Source organism: Mercenaria mercenaria, chromosome 6, assembly GCF_021730395.1.
Source record: "Mercenaria mercenaria strain notata chromosome 6, MADL_Memer_1, whole genome shotgun sequence".
Taxonomy (NCBI): Eukaryota; Metazoa; Mollusca; class Bivalvia; order Venerida; family Veneridae; genus Mercenaria; species Mercenaria mercenaria.
This window is the reverse complement of record NC_069366.1, coordinates 15,653,677-15,680,031: the sequence shown is the minus strand read 5'-3', so window position 1 is coordinate 15,680,031 and position 26,355 is coordinate 15,653,677. Positions and strand designations below refer to the sequence as shown.

Sequence of the window (26,355 nt, the reverse complement as noted above, 5' to 3'; positions counted from 1 at the left end):
TTTTTTTCTACGAGGTGCGTCCACAACTTTCATAGTATATATTGCTCTTTAAAAGGGGCTTAATGTATACAATGACTCTGAGGTACGGTCTCAACTCCTACTTGGTATCCATTTCACTTTAATGGCAATTTTATGTATAACTTTACTCTGAGGTACGTCCATAGCTTTCATCGTATATATTACTCTTTGATAAATAAAATCCGGAAAGTAGATAAGACTTAAAAGACTTAATTTATAGCCTTACTCTGGTGCACCGCCACAAATTCATTTGTACACATCTCTCTTTAATAGTGCTTTTTAATATAGAGTACGTCTTCAAGTCTTATAGTCTATAGTCCACTTGAATAGAGAACTTACGTAAAACCTTACTCTAATATGCTTTCAAAAGTTTTCGTAATGTATTCTTACTCATTAGTGCTCCTCACCACCCTCTCTCTCTCTCTCTCTCTCTCTAAATATGTACATAAAAAATTCATATATGTATAATCTTACAGGTGCGTCTACAACTTACATACTATTAGTACATGTATATGTTCCTATCTAAAAGTAGTTTAATGTATAACGTTACTCTGTTGTGCATCCACAACTTGTATGATATATAGTCAGCCCTCCTTAGTATTGACGTAAAGTATAACCTTACCCTGAGATGTGTCCTGACCGTTATTAGTATAAAATCCTCATTAACACAGGTTTAATGTAAAACGTTACCCCAAGGAGCGTCCTCAACTCTCAAAGTATATATAGTGTTATTCAATAGTGATTTTATGTACCTTACTCTGAGGTGTGTCTGCAATTTTTTTACAGACTGAGTATTAAGTATTTTAAATATAGATTTTTGTACTATGAAATGCGTCTGGAATTTCTATAGTATATATTCACCTTTAATACAGCCTTAATATATAACCTAACTCTAAAGTACGTACACAAGCTTTATTGTATATAACCCTCTTTAATAGTGATTTAATGTATTACTTTACTTTGAGGTGCTTCAGAAGCTTTTATAGTATAAAGTCCCCTTTAATAGTGACTTAATATATAATATTATTCTGAGATGTATCCTCAACTTTCATTTGCTTTTATATATTCTACTTTAGTAGGGACTTAATGTATAATTTATTATGAGGTGTGTCCTCAACTTTCATAGAGTAAATTCCTTTTTTTATAGAAGCTTAATGTATAACCTAACTCTTAGGTGCGTCCTGAATATCTATACAGAACATATATTCTTCTTTTATTCAGGCCTAATTGTCTGTAACTCTACTTGGAAGTACATCCACAACATTTATAGTATATATTCCACTTAAATAGTGATTAAATGTATAACCTTATGCTAATATTTTATGGTATACAGTCCTCCTCAACTGTGACTCGATGTGTAACTTTACCGTGAGGTGCGACCACAGCTTTTATAGAATACCAAAAATACAAGGGCTCCATTTGATCTTATATTTCGAGAGGTTAGAGCCAGGAAGTCATAATTATATATAAATAGGCACGGTCTACATGTTGGTACTTACCGCTCGATTTGATTTCTTTCTAAAAGAAGAAGAAAAAAAACTAAAAAAGAAAAAACAACAAAAAAAAAAAAAAACAAAAAACGAAAAAAAAAAAAAAAAAAAAAAAAAAAAAACAACGGGATTTGTATTATGGTGATCAGTTTATCGACCGGGTTAGATTAATGTAAGTACAACGATGAACGTATTGAACATATACAATATTTCTTGAAACCTATCTTACACCTTATAACAAAATGAACGTAATTCTCTGTTTAAATATAGATTTTGATTAGATGTATAAATCATAATAGCATAATATCATCGCTCCGCCTACATACTAAGCACCGCCTACGACCGTGCGGAGTGTTCAGTTTTGTAACTGTGACATGCGTCTTCGTTCGTCTTCGGATCTAGAACGGTGATACGGACTTTATATAGATGTCTGACATTTGTTGATATAATTAGGTAATTATAACAGAGATTAAATATTTGTGTTATCGTAGGCTTCAGATATGGCTGAAGGTGGGCAAGCAACTGAATCCAGAACTGTTACTGAAACTTGTAAACAAACATGTTCAATATGTTTGGACATATTTCGTAAACCACACACGCTTCCCTGTGATCACAAGTTTTGTGCTTTGTGTTTGATCGGATATTTGCAAAAGTGTTTAAACACGGAAGGAAAGGATATATTTCCATGTCCATTGTGTAGATCCGAAATACGTGTTTCAAATTACAGGAAAGTAAAAAATGAAGATGTTACAAAATTAGACCTACTTTCGTTTTCACAAATAAGCGTTGAAAACGAAAGTAGAAAAGAATTTAATGATTCTTGCGAGCCTTGTAAAAGAGGCAAAGACAATGTAAAAGCAACCAATTTTTGCTCAGATTGTAACGAAAGTCTCTGTGCTGGGTGTGTTACTCACCATCTACGTAATAAACTGACATGTCGGCATGTAGTGACGAACTTGGAAGACAGAGAAAACAAAGCAAATACGATACCACTAGACAAAGAATATCACTTAAAGACAAAATGCAATTTGCATAACATGAAAAAAATGAAATACATATGCATCGATCATGACATACTCTGTTGCAGCAAATGTGTAATATCAGATCATAGAAAATGCCTTGATATCCAATCCGTTTCAGATTTTCGTAAAAGCAGTCAGTGTGATGAAATGGTGCAAGAAATAAAGCGTCTGTTTGAAAGTATTTACAAATCAATATATGTTATAACTGTAATTAATTTCATTTCGTATGTAAGTTATTTCAGAAATGCTATATTTTAAAGTTTACCTTGGGTAGAGAATATAACAAACTTTGTGCATGTCAAATAAACATTATGATTCTTGGAGGTTATTTTTTGCTTTAATATAGTATATGTATATTTGTTCCAGGATGTTGCTTTATGTTCAAGGACTTGTGATATAACCAGTCCAAAAAGAACTGCACAGTGTGATAACTAGTCCACAAAGAACTACACAGTATGATAACCAGTACACAAAAAGCTACACATTGTTATAACCAGTATTAAAGAACTGGGCATTTTGAGTACCAGTCCAATAAGAACTAGACATTGTGATTACCAGTCCACAAAAAACTGCATAATGTTATTTAATATTACCAGTCGACAAAGAATAACACATTGTGATAACCAGTACATGAGGAAATGCAAAATGTGATACCCAGTCCAGAAAGAACTGCACAATGTTGTAACCAGTCCTCAAAGAACAACACAGTGTGATATCCAGTCCACAAAAAAACGTACAGTGGAATGGAAGAAAACTGTGTGAGAAATGGCAAGCTTTAAACTCAATCTGAAGAAACCAGACAGAATTCTGACGTTTGATGGTATGTTAATTTGTATTGTAAACCTAAACAAGTTGAATTATTTTGTTATAATTTGCCATAGGAAAATGGATTTTGATACAATCCAGACATTTAAAATGCGACTTTTTGATTTTAAATTCTGTAGTGAAATTCTCTTTCTATTACAACCTTTGACTTGAATTGCAGATATTTTCTATTATAATATTCTGTTTGCCTTCTCGGGCATTTTCCAGTGTTTTTCAAGTCGTCCCTTTTGAATCCTTGGGGCTGATCTTAAGTTTGAGCCATATAAGTGCTCCAGCCATGAAAGTTGTTATGTGTGTACAACATTTAGTAAAATTTTGAGAGCCATAAAAACAGGTTGACACACATTCATGTTTTATAACATATTGCTCCTGTGTTGATATACAGGTGAATTACCTGTTCTATACTGGTTTTTATCTTTCCATTAAACCTGAGATTTTTGATGGGCTTCTTGTAGAATATTGAATCATCTAATACAAATCACTCAGAATGAAAGTCCATTTGAGCCGCGCCATGAGAAAACCAACATAGTGCATTTGCTATCAGCATCCAGACCAGCCTGCACATCTGCGCAATCTTGTCAGGATCCATGCTATTCGCTAACAGTTTCTCTAATTGCAAGAGGCTTTGAAAGTGAGCAGCATGGATCCTGACCAGACTAAGCGTATGCACAGGCTGGTCTGGATCCATGCTGGTCGCAAACACTCTATGTTGGTTTTCTCATGGTGCGGCTCATTTCTTTCTTAGTGTCCTTGCATCAGTCCTGTTGCATAGGTTCAAAGGGGTCTACTAACTTGCACTATTGTGCAGTCAAATTTAAACGGTGTTGGCTTTGAAATTTATGTGTTATGATTTAGGCTAGCTTGTCCGATACAGATATGCTAATGTATTTATTATTAATTGCATGGGTGAAAGTTTTCCGGAGTACTCCGGAAGTTCTGGATTTTCCATCTCGGCCGGGATCGTTTTTCCAAATCGTCGAAATTCGGGGGGGGGGTGGTATTGTGTCATCAATCAACAAAGCTTGAAAAATCAGTCGATCGGCGACAAACACAATCGACTCTGTTTATCATATTTGCCGTTTGCAGCGCATCTCGCATATCGTCAATATGTAACGACAATTTTGATTGGCCCGCATAGGCGCTGTACTTCAATGAAAACAACTGTTACGTTTTTCATAAATTTTACATGCGCAGAAAAGTTCCCGCGCGTCAGAATTTGCACGGACTTTTGTCTGCAGCATGCATTTCTCGATTTCTTGCATGCACATGTAGCCGCCTCGTATATTGCGAGTTATGTCTTATACGAGTATTGGTGGGTTAAAGTCGGGATAGGGACGAGTGGACCTCTCTGTATGCTCATCCGATCGGACGCGTGGATTTTACCTCGTAACTTTACCAAATGCAGAAATTACCGTGAAAACACTAGAAAACTGTTATCAAATTAATTCTTTAAACGGCATTTAAGTTTAGTACTACATAATAATATAATTAAAGCCATTTAGATTTAATGTAAGAATATTTTAGGCAATTTCGAAATAATGATTTTGCTGCTGATTTCACAGAGCATCAAAATCATAGCCAATATCTTGTAAATTTTCTTGATTTCATTTTTATTCTAATTCACTGATACAATACGCTACTTTGACGTAAATCACGCGTTTAAATTCAGAGCTTAATATATAAAACATCGGCACGTGTCACGATGTTATACCTTTTATTCGTACATGCCGTGATTAGGTTGGCAACATACGTGTCACTTTAAAATTTAATCAACACAATTTAAATTCTGCGTACACTGATTTAAGGCATATGACCATAAACTTTATAATGCTAATATCTTGTCAATACAATACGCTGTCCCTTGCCAGGAGGATATACATGTATACAAGAAACAGGATGCTACTTGACCAAAATGACACTTTTAAAAATTTAAAATTCAAATTCAGCTAATTTACTGAAACATCCAATCATTATGTCAAAATAAGTCATAATAAATATTGTGTATTATTATTTTGGTTATTACTATAATGTAACAACAGAACTGCTTACACTTTTATTTTCGATTTTTTTAAAAACATATCTCAGTATTTTCAAAGGAAACTGCCATGAAAAACTTTAAAAACTTTTAAAAGAACATTTGTCAGAGGGAACGCACCCAAAAATCATGTTAAACTGTGTTATATAATTATACATGTATTCCTATTCCGATACGGCTCTATCTTATCGTAAAACTTAGCACGTTTTTTGTCAATATACAGAAAGCGTTGAAACCCTGTTTTTAAAGGAAATTTGAAGCAAGAAAAAAATAACATATTTTATAATAAAATATATATCTAGAATGTGCACGACGAGAACTTTCCAAATATATCCGGGATGGTATTTTAACTTTAACCTTTCCTTCAAAAATACTTAGTAAAAACAGGGTTATCGTGTAATTCTGCCAAATATGTATAGAGAATATATTGAATTCGAGAGACGTTTTTCAAACGAATTTTGAAGCAACCAAATATTGACTTATTTTGAAGGAAAATATACCATCGTAAAGGTATTGAATTGTTTTTTAAGGAAATATCCGGGATGGTATAATAAAATAAATAGAAATGTGTAATTTATGACATTTTCTATGGTAACTGTATCATTTCCCTACATAAATCAATGTAAGTATAGGAATAGGATTTATCAGTTGCGCTGTCTGATGGCTTATCAGAATATGTGCCGTAGATGTACTGATAAGATCGCCTAAGAGGAGAATTGTTCAACATGATCCCTAAAAATAACCTGAATTGACTGGAATTTACCCGCGAATCGTAAAGATATCAAAACGTCATACCAGTAATTTTTCATTCCACGAACACGTGCGACCTATCTTAATAATAATATCTAATTTAGGCTAGATCGCCGTTACTTTTGTTTATCGACACGTACACAAAAAACGCGCGTAGTGCATTCATTTTTTAATATAATCGCTTCAAATTTTCAACACCGCTTGAGAAGTAATACAGTTTGGATTCTATAACGATTTTAATAAGATATCGACAGAAATGTAGGCAAAAGTCTGTAAAAACGATCGAATTTTCATACATTTATTTGTAAAATTTCAAACAGCGCGATCTTAAATATTTATTTATTTCTAAAAGTAAATAAAAACTACATTCTATGGTCTTAAAATTCAGACTTTTGACAAGAAAGTACAAAAAACAGAATTAAAAAATCTTAAATAATAAAAAAGCGGCAGCTATTTCAATACATGAGTAAAACAATTTTTGGCAAACAGATTTCTGTGTAATGCGGCAGAATAGGTTACGTGACCTCGTGAACGTAAATAGAAATATGGTTTTAAAATAAAGCAGTATGATGTCGCTGTGGTTTTAAATAAGTTTGATAAGTAAATGAATATTTGTAGATGTATTTTTGACACGACACTATGTGAGATATTCTTCTCAAACAATAATGTAAAAAAATTTAGGGCAAATAGGTCACTTATCGTTTGACACATTTACCTGTCAGTTTATACGGGATATTGCACATTCGCTTTTAAAAAATACATACACACATATAAGGGTAGAATAGAGCTGTTCTAAGCGTTCAAAATCACTAATTCTTAGAAGCTTCCGGGGGGCTTCGCCCCCCTGGCCCCCCTACCAGGGCTTTGCCCTGGACCCACCGGGGGCCCTATCGGCCCCCAAGCCCCCAGCAAATTTTTCAGGATTTTCTATATTCCATACTTTCACCCATGTAATTGGCATGTAACAATTTGGTTTTTGAACATTACTCTTTCATACCAGACTCAGACCTGTCAGAATGCCAGACTGGAACAGGAAGTTCGAGCACAGCACCACCTGTACCAGCAGTGACGTCAGAGGTTGTCCTTCCAAGATCAGTGCCCAACCACTTGTTGTTGGTATCAATATTGGAGCAGCTCTGTCATATATATGGCAGAGATACCAGACAGGCACAAGATATTTTCAAATGTAAGTAGATGAAAGGGCCTCCTCTGGGCCTCAGAAAATTGTAGTCATTGTTTGAGAGAAATTGCCAAATTGAAGCTGAATTGCTGAAATTTGGCCACATTTTAATAAAATTCTTGGAGCCACTTTAAAAAATCTGTAGCCAGTAGCATTTGGCTACATTGGCGAAAGACAGAGGAGGCCCTGCATGATATACCCCCACAAACAAAGTTTGGGAGGGGAAATTATGTTTGCTTTGTTGTTTCATTAAAAGGAACTGTGGTGCATACTACTTTCACAGCTTGAATAGGATTCCAATAAAAATGCATAAGTAAGAAGTATAGTTGTGCATGGGAATATTAATTTTTGCATCATTTTAAGCATTGCAGGGTATAATGCAACCATGGACTTAAAACAAAATATGCACACGAAATGATTTTGTGTTTGTTCATTTAAGTTTGTGGTATAATCTGCATCTATAGTTTTAATGGTATTACAATGACCATAGTGAAATGTATATTTGCCATACATTCTTTTCATGTCAGAGTAGTCAAAGGATTACAGATTTTTCACCTTTAGGCTTAAGACAAAACAACTTTTTTCTGTACAATTGAATTTAACCTTTACACTGATGGCGGCAAAATATTTATAGCTTTGCAAACAATACAGACCAAGATCAGCATGCACATACATCCCGGCTGATCATGGTCTGCACTGTTTGCTATTCAGTCAGTAAATTTTCAGCAAACATCCCTTCAAATAATAAATGGTATTGCCCAAATTGAACGATGGACCAGTTCATTTAGAACTTTAGCAGGGTAAAAGTTAATACTGTTAAATAGTAGTATGTGTTACGAACTACCTTTACAGTTCAAAATGTGCATGACATACATTTTAGGGCCACCTGAACTTTTTAATAAGTTATGTTTGAATGTTGGGTATCTAAGCTTATTGTTGTGACCTTCATCTTGTCACGGTGAGCATTGGTGCATAGATGACTTATGGACATAAAATGATGCCCCACTGGTACTTACTTCTTGAAAATTAAATGTAGATATGACAGCTAGTTAAGAACTTGGAGATGATTTGTTATTTCAATATATTTATTCACAATTTTGTAGCAATATGTGAGCAGCTGACAAAGTTGAATGTGGTGTCTCCACTTTTAATGCTGGATGAGATGAGCAGCCTTAGAGAGCAGTACAGACACAGTGTTCACAGGATGCTGCTAGTTGCTGTTCACAAATCTAATAAGGTAAGAATGGACAGTACAGAGACAGTGTTCACAGGATGCTGCTAGCTGATGTTCACAAGTCTAATAAGGTAAGAGTGGATAGTTCAGACACAGCTTTCACAGGATGTTGCTAGCTGATGATCACAGATCTAGTATTAAAGAATGGACAGTGCAGACACAATGTTCGCAGGATGCTGCTAGCTGCTGTTCACAAATCTAATAAGGTAAGAATGGACAGTACAGACACAGTTTTTGCAGGATGTTGCTACCTGCTTTTCACAAGTCTAATAAGGTAAGAATGGACAGTTCAGACACAGTTTTCACAGGATGCTGCTAACTGCTGTTCACAGGTCTAATAAGGTAAGAATGGATAGTACAGACACAGTTTTTGCAGGATGTTGCTAGCTGCTGTTTACAAATCTATTAAAGTATAAATGGACAATGCAGACACAGTTTTCACAGGATGTTGCTACCTGCTGTTCACAAGTCTAATAAGGTAAGAATGGACAGTGCAGACACAGTTTTCACATGATGTTGCTACCTGCTGTTCACAAATCTAATAAAGGAAGAATGGACACGTAATGATACAGTGTTCATAGGATGTTGCTTCTTGCTGTTCACAAGTCTAATAAGGTAAGAATGGACACTGCAGACACAGCTTTCGCAGGATGCTGCTACCTGCTGTTCACAAGTCTGATAAGATAAGAATGGACACTGCAGACACAGCTTTCACAGGATGCTGCTAGCTGCTGTTCACAAATAGAAAAAGGTTAGTGTAGACAGTGCTTAGTGTTCACAGAATGATGCTCGCTGCCATTCACAATTCCAGTGACCAGAGTTGATGGAACATACACAGTGTTCACAGGATGATGCTGGCTTTTCACAAATCCATTGAGGTAAGAATGGACAATACAGACGCAATGTTCACAGGATGCTGCTACCTGCTTTTCACAAATCTAATAAGGGAAAAATGGACAGAGCAGACACAGTGTTCACAGAATGCTGCTACATGCTGTTCACAAATCTAATAAGGTCAGAATGAACAGTACAGACACAGTGTTCACAGGATGTTGCCACCTGCTGTTCACAAATCTAATAAGGTAAGAATGCACAGTGCAAACACACTGTTTACAGGTTGCTGCTAGCTGCTGTTCACAAATCTATTATGATGAGAATGGACAAAACAGACACAGGATGCTGCTACCTGCTGTTCACAAATCTAATAAGGTAAGAATGGACAAAACAGACATAGTGTTCATAGGATGCTGCTGGTTGCCATTCAAAAGTCTAATAAGGTAAGAATGGATGGTACAGACACAAATCTGTTCACAAATCTAATAGGGTAAGGGAGGACAATATATACACAGTGGTCACAGGATGTTGCTAGCTGCCATTCAGAAATCTACATGTAACAAGATAAGTGTTGTCAGTACAGTCACAGTGTTTACAGAATGGTGCTAGTTTTAATGGTGGACAGAACATAGTGTTCACATCATGTTGCTAGCTGTCACAAATTGACAAAGTAGGAGTCTAATGTCCAAACACAGTTTTCACAGGATTTTGCTAGTACTTACACTGTTTTCTCAAGATGTATGTAGCTTTTTTACATAGATACATAAACCTTTCATCTCCTAAGAATTTACTCTAATTAACGAATAAAGATTTACAAAATACAGCTACATGTTTCAATTGTAAGAAAACAGTTACTGATAAACATTGTAACTTTATTTTGATAAAGAAAAATAAAATGATTTAAACTTTTCAGGGTCTCACAGGTAAACTGTCTCTACCTGCTCCTAATGGATTCAGTGACACAAACCTTCCTGCACTACAAAACAAGTAAGTAAAATGTGACTCATGTAATCAAGCTTGGTCAGTCAGAACATTATGATCACTGTCTTTCTTTAAAGTTTTATAAATGCTTTGAATTAAATTATTTAATTTGTTAAAAACAGATAAGAGCAGTTGTTTGTATAGAGAATATATATAATATAATCATATGGTTAGAACGGTACAAAGACATAAAGGGAGATACTAGTAATAGAAAAGAAAAGATTCAGTAGTACCCTTTACTATATTCAAATCTGTGAGCAATATATTGCAAGCCGTGGTCCTTACACGACCATATCTAACCTCGTCGGAGAAACCCTTTCTCAAAAGACAGTAAGCAGTTTATTGACTGTTATTCCCTATTACTCTGGCTAGTCTGCTGACTTCTGCAGAAGTTCTATTATTTTGGACTACTGGTAGTTTTGTAAAAAAAACTATTACAATTGAAGTCGGTTCAAAAGCTCACATGAGCTTATGTTGTACTTGTTCGATGTCTTGCCGACTTTAAATAAATCTTATCTTATCTTATCTTATGAAATATTGACTTCCAATAATTATTACTATTTTAAAGGACTACATATTTTGAGATGACACACAAGAATGATATGAGCCGTGCCGTGAGAAAACCAACATAGTGGTTTTGTGACCAGCATGGATCCAGCCCAGCCTGCACATCCGCGCAGTCTGGTCAGGACCCATGCTGTTTGCTAACTGTTTCTCTCATTCCAACAGGCTTTGAAAGCGAACAGCATGGATCCTGACCAGACTGTGCAGGCTGGTCTGGATCCATTCTGGTCGCAAAGCCACTAAGTTTGTTTTCTCATGGCACAGCTCAATCATACATGCACAGGTAGATAGAGTGTTATAATTCTCATGATGATATTTTCAGCATTCCTGTACATCCATCGTCCAGTACTGGTGACCTTATCAATCAAACATCTCGCTACAGCACAGAGTTTGTAGAATTGGAGAAGATAGGAAAAGGAGGGTTTGGAGCTGTCTATAAGGTTTACATTGAGAAACTTTTGTTATTGTAAACCTCCAAAATAATTGTTTATGAAACTGATTGAAGAAACACACAGCATACATGTATACTTATGTAATATATGAGCCGGGCCATGAGAAAACCAACATAGTGACTTTGCGACCAGCATGGATCTAGACCAGCCTGCGCATCCGCACAGTCTGTTCAGGATCCATGCTGTTTACTATCAAAGCCTATTGCAATTAGAGAAACCGTTAGAGATGCGCAGGCTGGTCTGGATCCCTGCTGGTCGCAGTGCGACTATGTTGGTTTTCGCATGGCGCGGCTCATATATAGTGTTTAGTATATCTGTCTAATATTGCTATAGATCTAAATATTAATTTTGTAAGATAATGCTATTGATTCCTCCAATTCGTAGTCTCAATATGTATTGATTAATATTTTGACAGAGTAGAAACAAGCTAGATGGGAAGATGTATGCTGTAAAAAAGGTCAAGTTCAAACACTCCAAGCCAGAAGTTTGGTTTCGGGTAAGTAGTTTGTTTGATTGGGTTTAACGCTGATTAGTGTTCCTGGATTCTGTACCAGTACATACCTGTTCTCCCCAAGTAATTGCCAACTTCCCCGCAGGAATCAGAGGTGGAGGACGGATGATTTCAGACACAATGTCTTTTATCAAATCATTAAGAAGAACATCGTGTAAGGTATATTACAATTTATCATCAACATGATCTGAGATATGTGATCCTGCATTGATATATAAATGCCTGTACAGTTTGTATTGCATGTTTCTGTTAGCATCTTAGGTGTGATAATAAAATCTGTAAAAAGATTCTTTGGAAGGAAAGAATGCAACCAAGAAGAATAAAAGTAGACTCGGTTTGATTAAGTCTGTTCATGAGAGGTAATGAAATGTGCAACACCTCTCATGCCCCCTAACACCAGCTTGAGTAGAACTTTATTCAGATATGTTTGATTACATGACAAGTCAGATATTATCATAGTTACTTGATCGTGCAGGTATTGAGAGAAGTGAAAGCGTTGGCCAGTCTCCAGCACACCAATATTGTTGGATACAACGCTGCCTGGCTGGAGTACAGTACTGCTCCATTACCTAAACCATCTTGTAAGTTGTACTCGATTATCATTTACTGTGTGTAGAGACTTAAGCATTATGAAAAGGTTATTTCTTATTTCAAGGGCTCAGAGCGAAACTAGTCTAAGTATATATAGAAATAGAAGCAGATAGACTAGTTTCGCTCTGAGCTCTCGATTTGTAAATGAGCAAATATCTTTGTTTTGAAGCATGTAATGTTTATTTCTTGTTCATTTAAGACATAATATATAGAAAAACCATGTTTTAACATGTCAGTATAATGTGAAACGGTTATAAAGGTGTGAAGAGCGAGTGAATGATAGGCCTGACACACAACTGATTTGTATTGTTTCAGTAACTTAAAACAAGATATTGCTATGTATTATTTCAATTCTAATATGTGATCCACATAAACAAGTTGATGAAATAGGGAAGCACTGTTGCATGTATTGCTCCAAAAATAGAAGGCTGATGTTACATCGAGTTTTATCACATTTATAAATAGAAAATCAATTGTTGTCAGAATATTATACTAAGACAATGTTGTGGGGAAAAGGCAAGCATATAAATTATGATATGGGCTATATAAAATATTGTTTTATAGACCAGATGACAGCAAATTGAGTAAAAGGGTAAATATGCATATGAGTTATAATATTGTTGTTTATTTATTGTCAGTAAGGGATATAACACTATTCTGTATATTTCAGCTGGTGCCAGTTTACATGACATTTCATTTGACACGGACAATCTCACAGAGTCAGAAAACGACACCGGTGTCATATTTCAGGACACTTGTGACGGAGATTATTCCCAGGGCCTTCTGCCACCTTACAATGATTGCTTCAGATGGGGCACTGGACCAAAAATCAAGGAAATAGCTTCAAACAATTCTAGTCAGGCATCTTCTCCTCAAAATACCGCGACCAGTCCTCCAAAGATGTTTGCATTGAATCATAGAAACAAAAGTCATAATGACATGTTTGAGTATCAGGGCAGGAAAACATTTGGTGGTAATGATTTCAAACTAGATAACACATCAACCTTTGAAATGGAAAAAACATCAGTAGAATCTCATGCTTTGTCATTGGTCCCAGGACACTTTGGTAATGTGAAAACAGTACTGGAATCGAAGGTTAAATTTACACTAGACAATAGTATGTTAGATTCTGATAACCAGTTGGACCAAGTAGATGGCAGCACATATGATCGTGGAGATGGAAGGAATAGACGGATATTATATAAAAGAAGTATAAGTTGTGATCCTGTGGCTTCGGGTGAATTAGCTCTACCTTTAGAAGACAGCAGTAACATTTTCCAGTTTGTAGAAACTGAGTTTCCTCTACAGGTAAAAACTTTCTACGTTTGTAAATTAATTTTATGCTCTTACTGAATTTATCAGTGTAATAAACTTGATATTTTTACTGTTTCAAAAAGTGAAAATATCATGTTTTTACTGGTACGGAACTGCACTTGAATGCCAAAGAATATGAATTATTTATAATAGAAAATTCCTTGCAAAATATAATTAAATAAAGATGTAGATGTAGAAAAAACTGTAAATAGTTCCGTGGTGTTTTCTGATTTCTTTTTATTATGATAGAATGTACTATATATTTATGATCCTGTTCGTTCCAGAAAGGGATTTCATTATTGATGTGATGTACTAAAATAGAATTTGTATTGTTTAAGAAACTATATGTTTATACCTGTTAAAAGATTAAGATTTCTTTAAATGATAGAATATATTTTAGTTGAAAGCAAGCACGCATAATAAGAGGTATTAATTATGGTTTGAACAGTTATTTGAATTAATAACAAATGGCTTTTTAGCACTGTGAGGGCAATACTTACAGGGTAGATGTTACTTCCTTAACCCTTAGCCTGCTGCAGGCGAATTTAAAAGCCTTTGCCGATTAAATTGGCGTCTGATCAGGTTCCAAGCTGTTTGCTACCCTGACAATATTTCTTCCAATTTTTGAAGCAAATTGAATGAACTTTGAACTTTACTATTGTAGCAGACGACATTTCCAGCAGACGACAATTTATCTGGCATGCTAAAGGTTAAATAGAAATTCATTTGAAGTTTTTAATAATTTCAGAAAACTGTTACGCTATACATACAGATGGAGTTATGCAGCGTAACATTAAAAGAATGGATGCAAAAAAGAAATGAAAAATGTCACTGTGAAAAAGATCTCATCCCATATACTGACAAGAACATGATCATTTTCAGACAAATTCTGAAAGCTGTGGAATATATACATTCTCAAGGTGTTATCCACAGAGACTTAAAGCCTCGGAATATTTTTCTCCGAGAAGAAGGTCTTCATGTGAAAGTTGGCGATTTTGGTTTAGCGACTGATGACGTAATTACTAGTCCAGTTAGTGACGAATCCTTCAATGCTCTTAACGTAGCTACAACAAGACTTGTTCGTACCGGCAGCATTCTGTCTGACCATACTTCTGGGGTTGGTACGTCAACCTATGCTGCGCCAGAACAGCTACAGGGGTCGGGATATAATACAAAATGTGATATTTACAGTTTAGGCGTCATACTGTTTGAATTATTCCAAAGTTATGGAACAGAAATGGAACGTTTCAAGAGCTTAAGTGATTTGAGAAAAGGTATAATTCCAGATGAAGTGTACACGAACTGGCCTGTACAGACACAGTATATTGAACTTATGACCAGTGAAAGTCCAGATGTCCGTCCATCAACAAAATCCATGCTTGGTGGAGAACTATTTCTGACTAAAGAGCAAGTCATTGATGATATGAGGAAAGAAATTGAAAGTCTTAAGAAACGGTTAGTAGAGAAAGATAAAATGATTGCAGAGAGAGATTCTACTATAGCTAAACTGATGGTAGAACTTAATGATACCAGTTATCTTGCTGGTACCAGTGTTTGATTCAAAATAGTGTGTTAGTTTACATGCTGGTACCCATGTTGAATCAGAGATTATAACTGTGTTAGTTTACATGCTGGTACCCATGTTTGATCAGAGATTATGAGTGTGCTAGTTTACATGCTGATACCCATGTTTGGTCAGGGATTATGTTTTAGTTTGCATTCTGGTTCCAGTATTTGATCAGAGTTTATATGTTAGGTACCATTGTTATTAGAATATTACACAGCCAGTACCAAAGAAATATGCTTCCACTACATGTGCCAGTATATGACTAGACACAATATACATTATAGCACTCATGTTGTTAGCAGTTTTAAGATAGTACACATGCTAATACTAAAGTTTGAATAGGATTATTTGTGAATTGACAAATGAAACACTGCTCACCAGAATATTGTTGACTCTGGCATGTGAACTTGCCCGAGCAGTTCATATGGTCCCTAGTGTGCTCCTTAAATTTTATATGTTTAGATCATTAGAAACCCAAAAGTATATTTTACACATCCCCACCTGATCTCAGTCAGTGTTTTACTGTATTCTAATTGCTAATACCATTGTTGGTTAGTTTGCAGACTGGAACTAATGTTTTAGTTATAAAAGATCGGTTATAATTGCAGTACATTTACAATCATCCATGTAGAAGGGGCCTCCATGGCCTAGTGGTTAAGGTTGCTGACTTCAAATCACTTGCCCCTCATTGATGTGGGTTCGAACCTCAGTCGGGGCGTTGAATTCTTCATGTGAGGAAGCCATCCAGCTGGCTTACAGAAGGTTGGTGGTTCTACCCAGTTTCCGGCTTGTGATGAAATAATGCACGGATGGGCACCTAGGGTCTTCCTCCATCATCAAAGCTGGAAAGTCGCCATATAACCTATAATTGTGTCGGTGCGACATTAAACCCAACACAATAAATAAATAAATGTAGAAATTCCTGTTTCTATTGTATGATGTGATAGTGTTGAAATAATTCTACAAATAGAACTAAAGTAGAATCTGTACATCTGTGTTATTTTATGTTAGTTGATTATAACAGTTGCTTGCGTTTGATGGAATAAATTAATTTGGTATGATGTATGTACTTAACCATATGATGGCTCTATTTAACCATTTAAGTTATATAGTATATAGATACATTTTTAGCTCGACTATTCAAAGAATAGGGGAGCTGTCCTACTCGCCCCGGCGTCGGCATGAGCGTGAGCGTCATACAAATGTTAAAGTTTGCGTACCACCCCAAATATTTTCAAACTCCATTGAGATATTGCTTTCATATTTTGCATACTTGTTTACCATCGTGACCCCAGTCTGTAAAAAGGAGGAGGCAACTCTATCAAGCATTTTGACTGAATTATGGCCCCTTTTCGACTTAGAATAAATGTTAAAGTTTGCATACCACCCAAAATATTTTCAAAGTCCATTGAGATATTGCTTTCATATTTTGCATATTTGTTTACCATCATGACCCCAGTCTGTAAAAAGGAGGAGGCAACTCTATCAAGCATTTTGACTGAATTATGGCCCCTTTTCGACTTAGAATATGCTTATTGTAATGTTAAAGTTTTACTCATTGTTATGTTATATACTATCAAGCACTGAGAATAGTCGAGCGTGCTGTCCACTGACAGCTCTTGTTTGATTTCTGATCACATGCAATCTTCTGTCTGAAAGGAGGTACAAAGGAAGCAAAATATCTGGACAGCCAGAGAATCAGTACAGCAAAATTGAATTGAATCTCTTGTTTTTATGTTGTTTGATCACATTTTAGTTGTGTTTTCGTGATCATATGTTACGATCACTCATTGTTTTAAGGTTCTTGTTTAGCAAGTTCGAATTAAATAATACTATTGCACCACCAGTTTTTAGGGTTCATGTTTAGCAAGTTCGAATCAAATAATACTATTGCACCACCAGTTTTTAGGGTTCATGTTTAACAAGTTCGAATCAAATAATAGTATTGCACCACTAGTTTTTAGGGTTCATGTTTAACAAGTTCGAATCAAATAATAGTATTGCACTGCCAGTTTTTAGTGTTCATGTTCAACAAGTTCAAATCAAGTAATAGTATTGCACCACCAGTTTTTAGGGTTCATGTTTAACAAGTTCAAATCAAGTAATAGTGTTGCACTACCAGTTTTTAGGGTTCATGTTTAACAAGTTCAAATCAAGTAATAGTGTTGCACTACCAGTTTTTAGGGTTCATGTTTAACAAGTTCAAATCAAGTAATAGTGTTGCACTACCAGTTTTTAGGGTTCATGTTTAACAAGTTCAAATCAAGTAATAGTGTTGCACTACCAGTTTTTAGGGTTCATGTTTAACAAGTTCAAATCAAGTAATAGTGTTGCACCACCAGTTTTTAGGGTTCATGTTTAACAAGTTCAAATCAAGTAATAGTGTTGCACTACCAGTTTTTAGGGTTCATGTTTAACAAGTTCAAATCAAGTAATAGTGTTGCACTACTAGATTTTAGGGTTCATGTTTAACAAGTTCAAATCAAATAATAGTATTGCACCGCCAGTTTTTAGGGTTCATGTTCAACAAGTTCAAATCAAGTAATAGTGTTGCACTACTAGATTTTAGGGTTCATGTTTAACAAGTTCAAATCAAGTAATAGTATTGCACCACCAGTTTTTAGGGTTCATGTTTAACAAGTTCGAATCAAATAATAGTATTGCACTACTAGTTTTTAGGGTTCATGTTTAACAAGTTCAAATCAAATAATACTATTGCACCACTAGTTTTTAGGGTTCATGTTTAACAAGTTCGAATCAAGTAATAGTGTTGCACTACTAGTTTTTAGTGTTCATGTTTAACAAGTTCGAATCAAATAATAGTATTGCACCTCCAGTTTTAGGGTTTACTTAATGTTTAACAAGTTCGAATCAAGTAATAGTATTGCACCACTAGTTTTTAGGGTTCATGTTTAACAAGTTCAAATGTGTCGGTGCGACGTTAAATCCAAAAAAAAAAAAAAAAAAAAAAAATAACAAGTTCAAATCAAGTAATAGTATTGCACCACTAGTTTTTAGGGTTCATGTTTAACAAGTTCGAATCAAATAATAGTATTGCACCGCCAAGTTCGTATCAAATAATAGTATTGCACCGTCAGCTTTTAGGGTTAATGTTTAACAAGTTAGAATCAAGTAATAATATTGCACCACTAGTTTTTATGGTTCATGTTTAACAAGTTCGAATCAAATAATAGCATTGCACCACCAAGTTCAAATCAAGTAATAGTATTGCACTGCCAGTTTTTAGGGTTAATGTTTAACAAGTTCGAATCAAGTAATAGTATTGCACTACTAGTTTTTAGGGTTCATGTTTATCAAGTTCGAATCAAGTAATAGTATTGCACTACTAGCTTTTAGGGTTCATGTTTAACAAGTTTGAATCAAGGAATAGTATTGCACTACTAGCTTTTAGGGTTCATGTTTAACAAGTTCGAATCAAATAATAGTATTGCACCGCCAATTTTTAGGGTTCATGTTTAACAAGTTCGAATCAAGTAATAGTATTGCACTACTAGATTTTAGGGTTCATGTTTAACAAGTTCGAATCAAGTAATAGTATTGCACTACTAGATTTTAGGGTTCATGTTTAACAAGTTCGAATCAAGTAATAGTATTGCACCACTAGTTTTTAGGGTTCTTGTTTAACATGATCAAGTCAAATAATAGTATTGCACACACAGTTTTTAGGGTTCATGTTTAACAAGTTAGAATCAAATGATAGTATTGCATCGCAAGTTTTTAGGGTTCATGTTTAACATGTTTGAATCAAATACTAGTATTTCACCGCCAGTTTTTAGATTTCTATAGATAGCTTCTGAAATTCTTATAAGGTTGTGCATGATCTCAAATACATTGCATTTCCATTTTTATGAAATCCTTGTGTAAAGTTTATTCATTGTACACAGATTCTGTTTTCATTGTTCTTGTCAGTATGCCCAGGTTGCCAGGACAGGACACACAAAAAATTATATTTCCTTCTCCGTAATATATAAATTTTAGTGTTATTTGGTAGCACAGAATAATTTGCCAAGTGTGCCATAGTGGTCCATTCAAATGTTGTCCATGTTATTATATAATGCCATTTTCCTGCCAGATATAAACTTAATAATGATTCTTGACTGTTTTTTAAGCAGCTTGATCTACTTCCCAGCTTGTTTCTTGACTGTTTTGTAAAATGGAAGTGGAAGTAATTATTTCCTGTTATCTCCTTATATGGTAATAGGGTTTTATTATGTTTCAGTCACATGACCATGGTCTTCTTGCATTATGTTTACCTATATTTTTTGACTGCATATAGACTTTCAAGAAAAGAAGTAAAATGTTAGCTGCGAGTAGAGGTGGATGGTTAGCACCATTTGTATCATCCATTGTCATGTGTCAACAAATTTGCATAAACATCTTCTCCTCTGGTCAGAATTACACCAAACTTGGTCTAGAGAATCCGATGTCTCTCAAAATTATTCATATATTTCCACTTGAGTTGACTTTTTTGTGAGCAGAAGCAAAGGGTGTAAAACCTTTAAAAAATCATCTTTTCATCATCCACTTGATGGATCAGTACCAAATTTAGGTCTGTAGGGATCTTTAAAGGTCTTTTCTGAGTTTAATTTACATGGTTCTACTTTACTGCATGGGCAGAGCTAAAACAGAGGGGAAGAAAAGACTTTTAGTAAACCAAGAGATGGATCGTCGTAAAACTTAGTTGGTAGCATCCTTTCAAAGGACTTACTTCATGTTTCTTCCAATGATTCTGCTTCACAGCATTTAGGGGCTACCAGAGCTATTATACTTTACTTCACTTATAGGCTGCTGGAATTAAGAATATGTTCACCAGACTTGGTCAGATGTATTCTTGAATGGTCCTGTTCAAGGCTGTTTATTAGTTTACTCTTTGGGGCTGCCTGGATTAAAATGGAAACATTTAACTTTTTTTTACGCCCGAAGGGACGTATTATGTTATGACGCTGGTGTCCGTCCGTCTGTCCGTTAGCAATTTCCTGTCCGCTCTGTTACTCTTGAACCCCTTGAAGGATTTCAAGGAAACTTGGTTCACCACACCGAGACGATGTGCAGAGCGCATGTTTTGGATGTCTCGCTTCAAGGTCAAGGTCACACTTAGGAGTCAAAGGTCATATCAGTTTGTTTTGTGTCCGCTCTGTAACTCTTGAACCCCTTGAAGGATTTCAAAGAAACTTGACACAAATGTTCACCACACCAAGACGACATGCAGAGCACATGTTTTGGATGTCTCGCTTCAAGGTCAAGGTCACACTTAGGAGTCAAAGGTCATATCAGTTTGTTTCGTGTCTGCTCTGTAACTCTTGAACCCCTTGAAGGATTTCAAAGAAACTTGACACAAATGTTCACCACACCAAGACGATGTGCAGAGCGCATGTTCCAGACGACTTGCTTTAAGGTCAAGGTCACACTTAGGGGTCAAAAGTCATATCAGTTTGTTTCGTGTCCGCTCTGTAACTCTTGAACTGCTGGAAGGATTTCAAAGAAACTTGGCAGAAATGTTCACCACACTGAGACGATGTGCAGAGCACATGTTCCGGATGACTTGCTTCAAGGTCAAGGTCACACTTAAGGGTCAAAGGTCATATATGACTTTGCTTTGTGTATATTGCTCTGCATTGCAGTGCTCTTGTTTTTATTTGGCAGATCTGTTTTTTGTTCACTTACAATAATTTTTTTTTAATTACTTCCCTTTTATGTTACTATAAATAGCTTATTTTGAAACTTCTTTATTATTGGCCGTAGGGAAAACCAAGACCACTTTTCTATGGTACAACATGGATGGAACTTCCAATTTTTATGTGTATTTTTACATACCTATACCTGATAAGAATTTTTTTTGTGGACTTCAAATATTTATTTTTTTGGACTTAAGATTTGTTTTTTGAAGTTTTCCTTTTGTTGTTCCAGTCCTTTGGGCTACAGCAGTCCAGTTCTTTAAATTTTGCTCCCATCCTATGATGTAACCCTTCAGGTGTATATTGCCCTGCTTGGCGGAGCTTTTGTTTTTTTGTCAGGCAGGGCTTGATAGATGACTTTAACTGGGTCATATTTTGAGCATCATCGTGTGAACCTTTCTGAGATTTATGAAATCAAAATTTTGCTTTTGTGCAATTATTTGCTGTTTTGACTGAATAATGATCTTCAGATGGTATTGCATGTTGTACAGAGTTTCAGCATGACAACCTTTCAAACAAAAGTATACTCTGAGTTCAGCATTATACCTATATGCAAGCGCTTTTTAGCTCGACTTTTCGAAGAAAAAGTAGAGCTATTGCACTCACCCGGGTGTGGGCATCGGCGTCGCCGTTGGTTAAAGTTTTTAATAATGTCAAATATCTCTGTTACTATCAAACCTATTGACTTGAAACTTAAAATACTTATTTACTATCAAAGTCTACACCAGGAGAAACAATCCTCATAACTCTGCTTTGAATTTTGACAGAATTATGCCCCTTTTTAACTTAGAATTTTTGGTTAAAGTTTTTGATAAAGTCAGATATCTCTGTTACTATCAAAGCTATAGGAGAGATCGTGTTTGTATACAAATCCGTTGTAATTTCTATTTTAAGAACTGATAAGACAAAGGTCGGGTGGGCAGATGCCGAGCGTCCATGTTTTTTTTGTAAACAGAGATGTTTTTCTAATGGCTTAAACTTTCCTAAAACAAATATGATATCAAAAATTTTTTATCAGTGGAAAGGATATGAAACAAGCAATTTATTGATTACTTTTAATTATTATTTCGAAATAAAAAAGATTAATTATGAACGCTTAACTTACAGTGTTTTTTTTTAAAACTTTGGAGCATCGCTACGCCGCTATTAAAATCATATGTAATTTAAAATGGTTTTTAGCTCGACTATTCGAAGAATAGTCTAGCTATTCTACTCACTCTGGCGTCGGCGTCGGCGTCACACTTTGGTTAAGTTTTTGCATGCAAGTACATACAGCTATCATTTAAAGGCATATAGCTTTGAAACTTATTTATTCTTTTTCTAGGTCAATTACCAACCTCACTGGGTCAAGTTCCATAACTCTAACATGTATTTTGAGCAAATTATGCCCCCTTTTGGACTTAGAAAATTCTGGTTAAAGTTTTACATGCAAGTTACTATCTCCAAAACTAATGCAGATATTGAATTGAAACTTCACATGTGTCTTCGGGGTTATAAAACTAGTTGATAGCACCAAGCCCCATAACTCTGACCTTCATTTTGACCAAATTATGCCCCCTTTTGGACTTAGAAAATTCTGGTTAAAGTTTTGCGTGCAAGTACATACAGCTATTACTAAAAGGCATATAGATTGGAAACTTAGTTTTTCTTTTTCTAGATCAATTACCTACCTCACTGGGTCAAGTCCCATAACTCTGACATGTATTTTGGCCAAATTATGCCCCCTTTTGGACTTAGAAAATCCTGGTTAAAGTTTTACATGCAAGTTACTATCTCCAAAACTAATGCAGATATTGAATTGAAACTTCACATGTGTCTTTGGGGTTATAAAACTAGCCGATAGCACCAAGTCCCATAACTCTGACCTTCATTTTGGCCAAATTATGCCCCCTTTTGGACTTAGAAAATTCTGGTTAAAGTTTTGCGTGCAAGTACATACAGCTATTACTAAAAGGCATATAGATTGGAAACTTATTTTTTCTTTTTCTAGATCAATTACCTACCTCACTGGGTCAAGTCCCATAACTCTTACATGTATTTTGGCCAAATTATGCCCCCTTTTGGACTTAGAAAACCCTGGTTAAAGTTTTACATGCAAGTTACTATGTCCAAAACTAATGCAGATATTAAATTGAAACTTCACATGTGTCCTTGGGGTTATAAAACTAGTTGATAGAATCAAGTCCCATAACTCTGACTTGTATTTTGGGCAAATTAAGCCCCCTTTTGGACTGAGAAAATTCTGGTTAAAGTTTTGCGTGCAAGTACATACAGCTATTACCAAAAGGCATATAGCTTTGAAACTTATTTATTCTTTTCCAAGGTCAATTACAAACCTCACTGGGTCAAGTTCCATAACTCTTAACATGTATTTTGAGCAGATTATGCCCCCTTTTGGACTTAGAAAATTCTGGTTAAAGCTTACATGCAAGTTACTATTTCCAAAACTAATGCAGATATTGAATTGAAACTTAACATGTTTCTTTGGGGTTATAAAACTAGTTGATAGCATCAAGTCCCATAACTCTGATATGCATTTTGGTCAAATTATGTCCCCTTTCGAACTTAAAACTCTTTTGATATTTAACATTTTGGGTAATAATTTCCTGCTTCTGTGACAATATTTCGAATAGTCGAGCTTGGCTGTCTTACGGACAGCTCTTGTTTTATTTTAAAAAGATATTTAAATGAGAAAATATGAAAATCGTAAACATTTCAAAACTTTTTGAATTTTTAAAATCCATAAATTAGCGAAAAAGTTATTAAAAATTCAGATCCCATACACAAACGCTGTAAAAACATTTGTTTAGCCCACCACCAGATAAACAGGTGTTAATGCGTGACGTCACGGCGATCTCTCCTATTGACTTGAAACTTAAAATAGTTATTTACCATCAAAGTCTACACCAGGAGACACAATCCCCATAACTCTGCTTTGAATTTTGACTGAATTATGCCCCTTTTTAACTCAGATTTTTTTGTTAAAATTTTTGATAAAGTCAGATATCTCCGTTACTATTAAAGCTTTTGACTTGAAAGTTAAAAAAGTTATTATGTCTCCCACCACACAGTGATGTGGGAGACATTGATTTACTCCAGTCTGTCTGTCTGTCTGTCTGTCACAAAGCTTGTCTGCACTCTAAATCGAACATTTCTCATCCGATCTTCACCAAACTTCAACAAACTGTGTCTGCCAATAAGTGCTCAGCCAAGTTCGATAACTAGCAAGATCGGCCTAGCCACTTTGGAATTATGGCCCTTGATTTACCAAAAACACTCGGATTTCTTGCGCAGTTTTACCCCTAAACCGGCGCCTATACTACTAGTAGTATAGGCGTCCTTTTGGTGTCAAGAAAGCGCATGCACATGTGGATTAAGTAAACAGTACCGGTATATAAAGACTGACTTACTATTTAGATGATTAGGCAGTTGTGGGAGACATGCGCATTTCTCAAAAGCATCTCTAGTTTACTATCAAAGTCTACACAGGAGAAACAATCCCCAATACTCTGATTTGAATTTTGACAGAATTATGCCCCTTTTTAAATTTTTTGTTAAAATTTTTGATAAAGTCAAATATCTCTGTAACTATTAAAGCTTTTGACTTGAAACTTAAAATGGTTATTTACTATCAAAGTCTACACCAGGAGAAACAATCCCCATTACTCTGATTTGAATTTTGACAGAGTTATGTCCCTTTTTAACTCTGATTTTTTTTTTTACTGGCAAAGCTCTAATTCAGAGTCAAGCACTGAGAAAAGTTGAGCGCGCTGTCTTACAGACAGCTCTTGTTATAATAATTTTCACATTATTAAGTAAACATGAAATTAGTTTCTTTTTCTTATAATGTTTGAGATTTGATGCTTGTACTGGTAGGTGTAGGATAATCATCATGTTTTCAAAAAATCTGCATCAGAAATATCTGAATTCAAAACATTGCAAGAGATTCATGTTCATATAACACATGTAAATTCTAAATCGATAAGTGTATATATTATATTTTATTTTGCAATTACATAGGTCACAAACATTAGCACATATTATATAGTATAACAAAATAATACTTTTAACAAATAAAATAGATTTGATAGACATTTAAATAAAATAACAGTATTTCTATTGCACGGATTAAATTTGATAAATTGCAAGTTCAGCATTCTTAAAAACAAGAGTAATAAATAAGGGAATAACTAGTTAAGAGCAATAAATAGGTAGGTAGGTTATAAATAAATAGGTTAAGAGCAAAGTCACTTGATTGATCATCAAATGAGCCACGCCATGGGAAAACCAACATAGTGGGTTTGCGACCAGCATGGATCCAGACCAGCCTGCGCATCCACGCAGTCTGGTCAGAATCCATGCTGTTCGCTAACAGTTTCTCTAATTGCAGTAGGCTTTAAAAGCAAACAGCATGGATCCTGACCAGACTGCGCGGATGCCCAGGCTGGTCTGGATCCATGCTGGTCGCAAAGCCACTATGTTGGTTTTCTCATGGCATGGCTCAAATAGTTTTTATTGGAGGCCTATTATTATTAAGTATAAAGGTTTACTGCAACATATGTGTTCAGGATGGGAACATGAACACATATTGAAATGTCAACCTCTCTGACTATTGCTGGCAACATCTAATCTTCTTACATTTCCATTTCTGACCACTTTTAATATTCTAAGTTGACTGTTTCCTGAAACCTCAAATGTTCTAATATGACTGTTTATGGCTCCCTGTAGTATTCTAAATTGACTGTTTCTGGCAACCTCTGATATCCTAATATTACTGTTTCTGGTGACCTCTTTAATATTTTGACATGACTGTTTCTGGCAACCTCTAATACTCAATGACTGTTTTTGGCAATGTCTCTAAAATTCCACTAATATGACTGTTTCTAGCAAACATTTTGTCACGTTGTTGTTAATATTTATATATGATAATATATCTGTTATTTTCAGATTTATGTTTGGTTGAAAGTAAACAAAATAAAACCATGAATGATGTCTTTTTCTTCTTTCTTTTGAAATACTGGTATATTATGATCAAGACCTTGCATTCTTGCATACCAGACTGGGATTTCTGGCTATTTCACCGGTGCTGGAAAACTCCATCTTACACACCCAAGGGTGTAAGATGACTCTTGTGCTGTAAATGACGTATAACGAACTACATATGTACAGAAGATGTGTGTAGTAATAACAAAATTTTACGTAAAACGGGATAAAAGTTAAATACCTTGATAGTTCCTCTTTGTTCCTTATAACATATTTCTCGATTCAAAAAACGTTATTTTACGGAAATA

At 35.2% G+C, this 26,355-nt stretch overlaps 2 protein-coding genes across 2 annotated transcripts; both read left to right on the top strand.

The window, feature by feature from the left end:
* Positions 1–1,587: 1,587 nt before the first annotated feature.
* LOC128557982 (E3 ubiquitin-protein ligase TRIM33-like) lies at positions 1,588–2,965 on the top strand. Its single transcript, XM_053546682.1, has 2 exons — positions 1,588–2,737; positions 2,897–2,965. The coding sequence occupies exons 1-2, from the start codon at positions 2,009–2,011 to the stop codon at positions 2,963–2,965; spliced, it is 798 nt and encodes a 265-aa protein (XP_053402657.1). The 5' UTR covers positions 1,588–2,008.
* LOC128557617 (eukaryotic translation initiation factor 2-alpha kinase 1-like) lies at positions 2,900–26,056 on the top strand. Its single transcript, XM_053545225.1, has 9 exons — positions 2,900–3,350; positions 7,141–7,326; positions 8,424–8,557; positions 10,302–10,375; positions 11,256–11,373; positions 11,801–11,881; positions 12,372–12,477; positions 13,158–13,795; positions 14,550–26,056. The coding sequence occupies exons 1-9, from the start codon at positions 3,296–3,298 to the stop codon at positions 15,357–15,359; spliced, it is 2,202 nt and encodes a 733-aa protein (XP_053401200.1). The 5' UTR covers positions 2,900–3,295; the 3' UTR covers positions 15,360–26,056.
* The last annotated feature ends 299 nt before the right edge of the window (positions 26,057–26,355 follow it).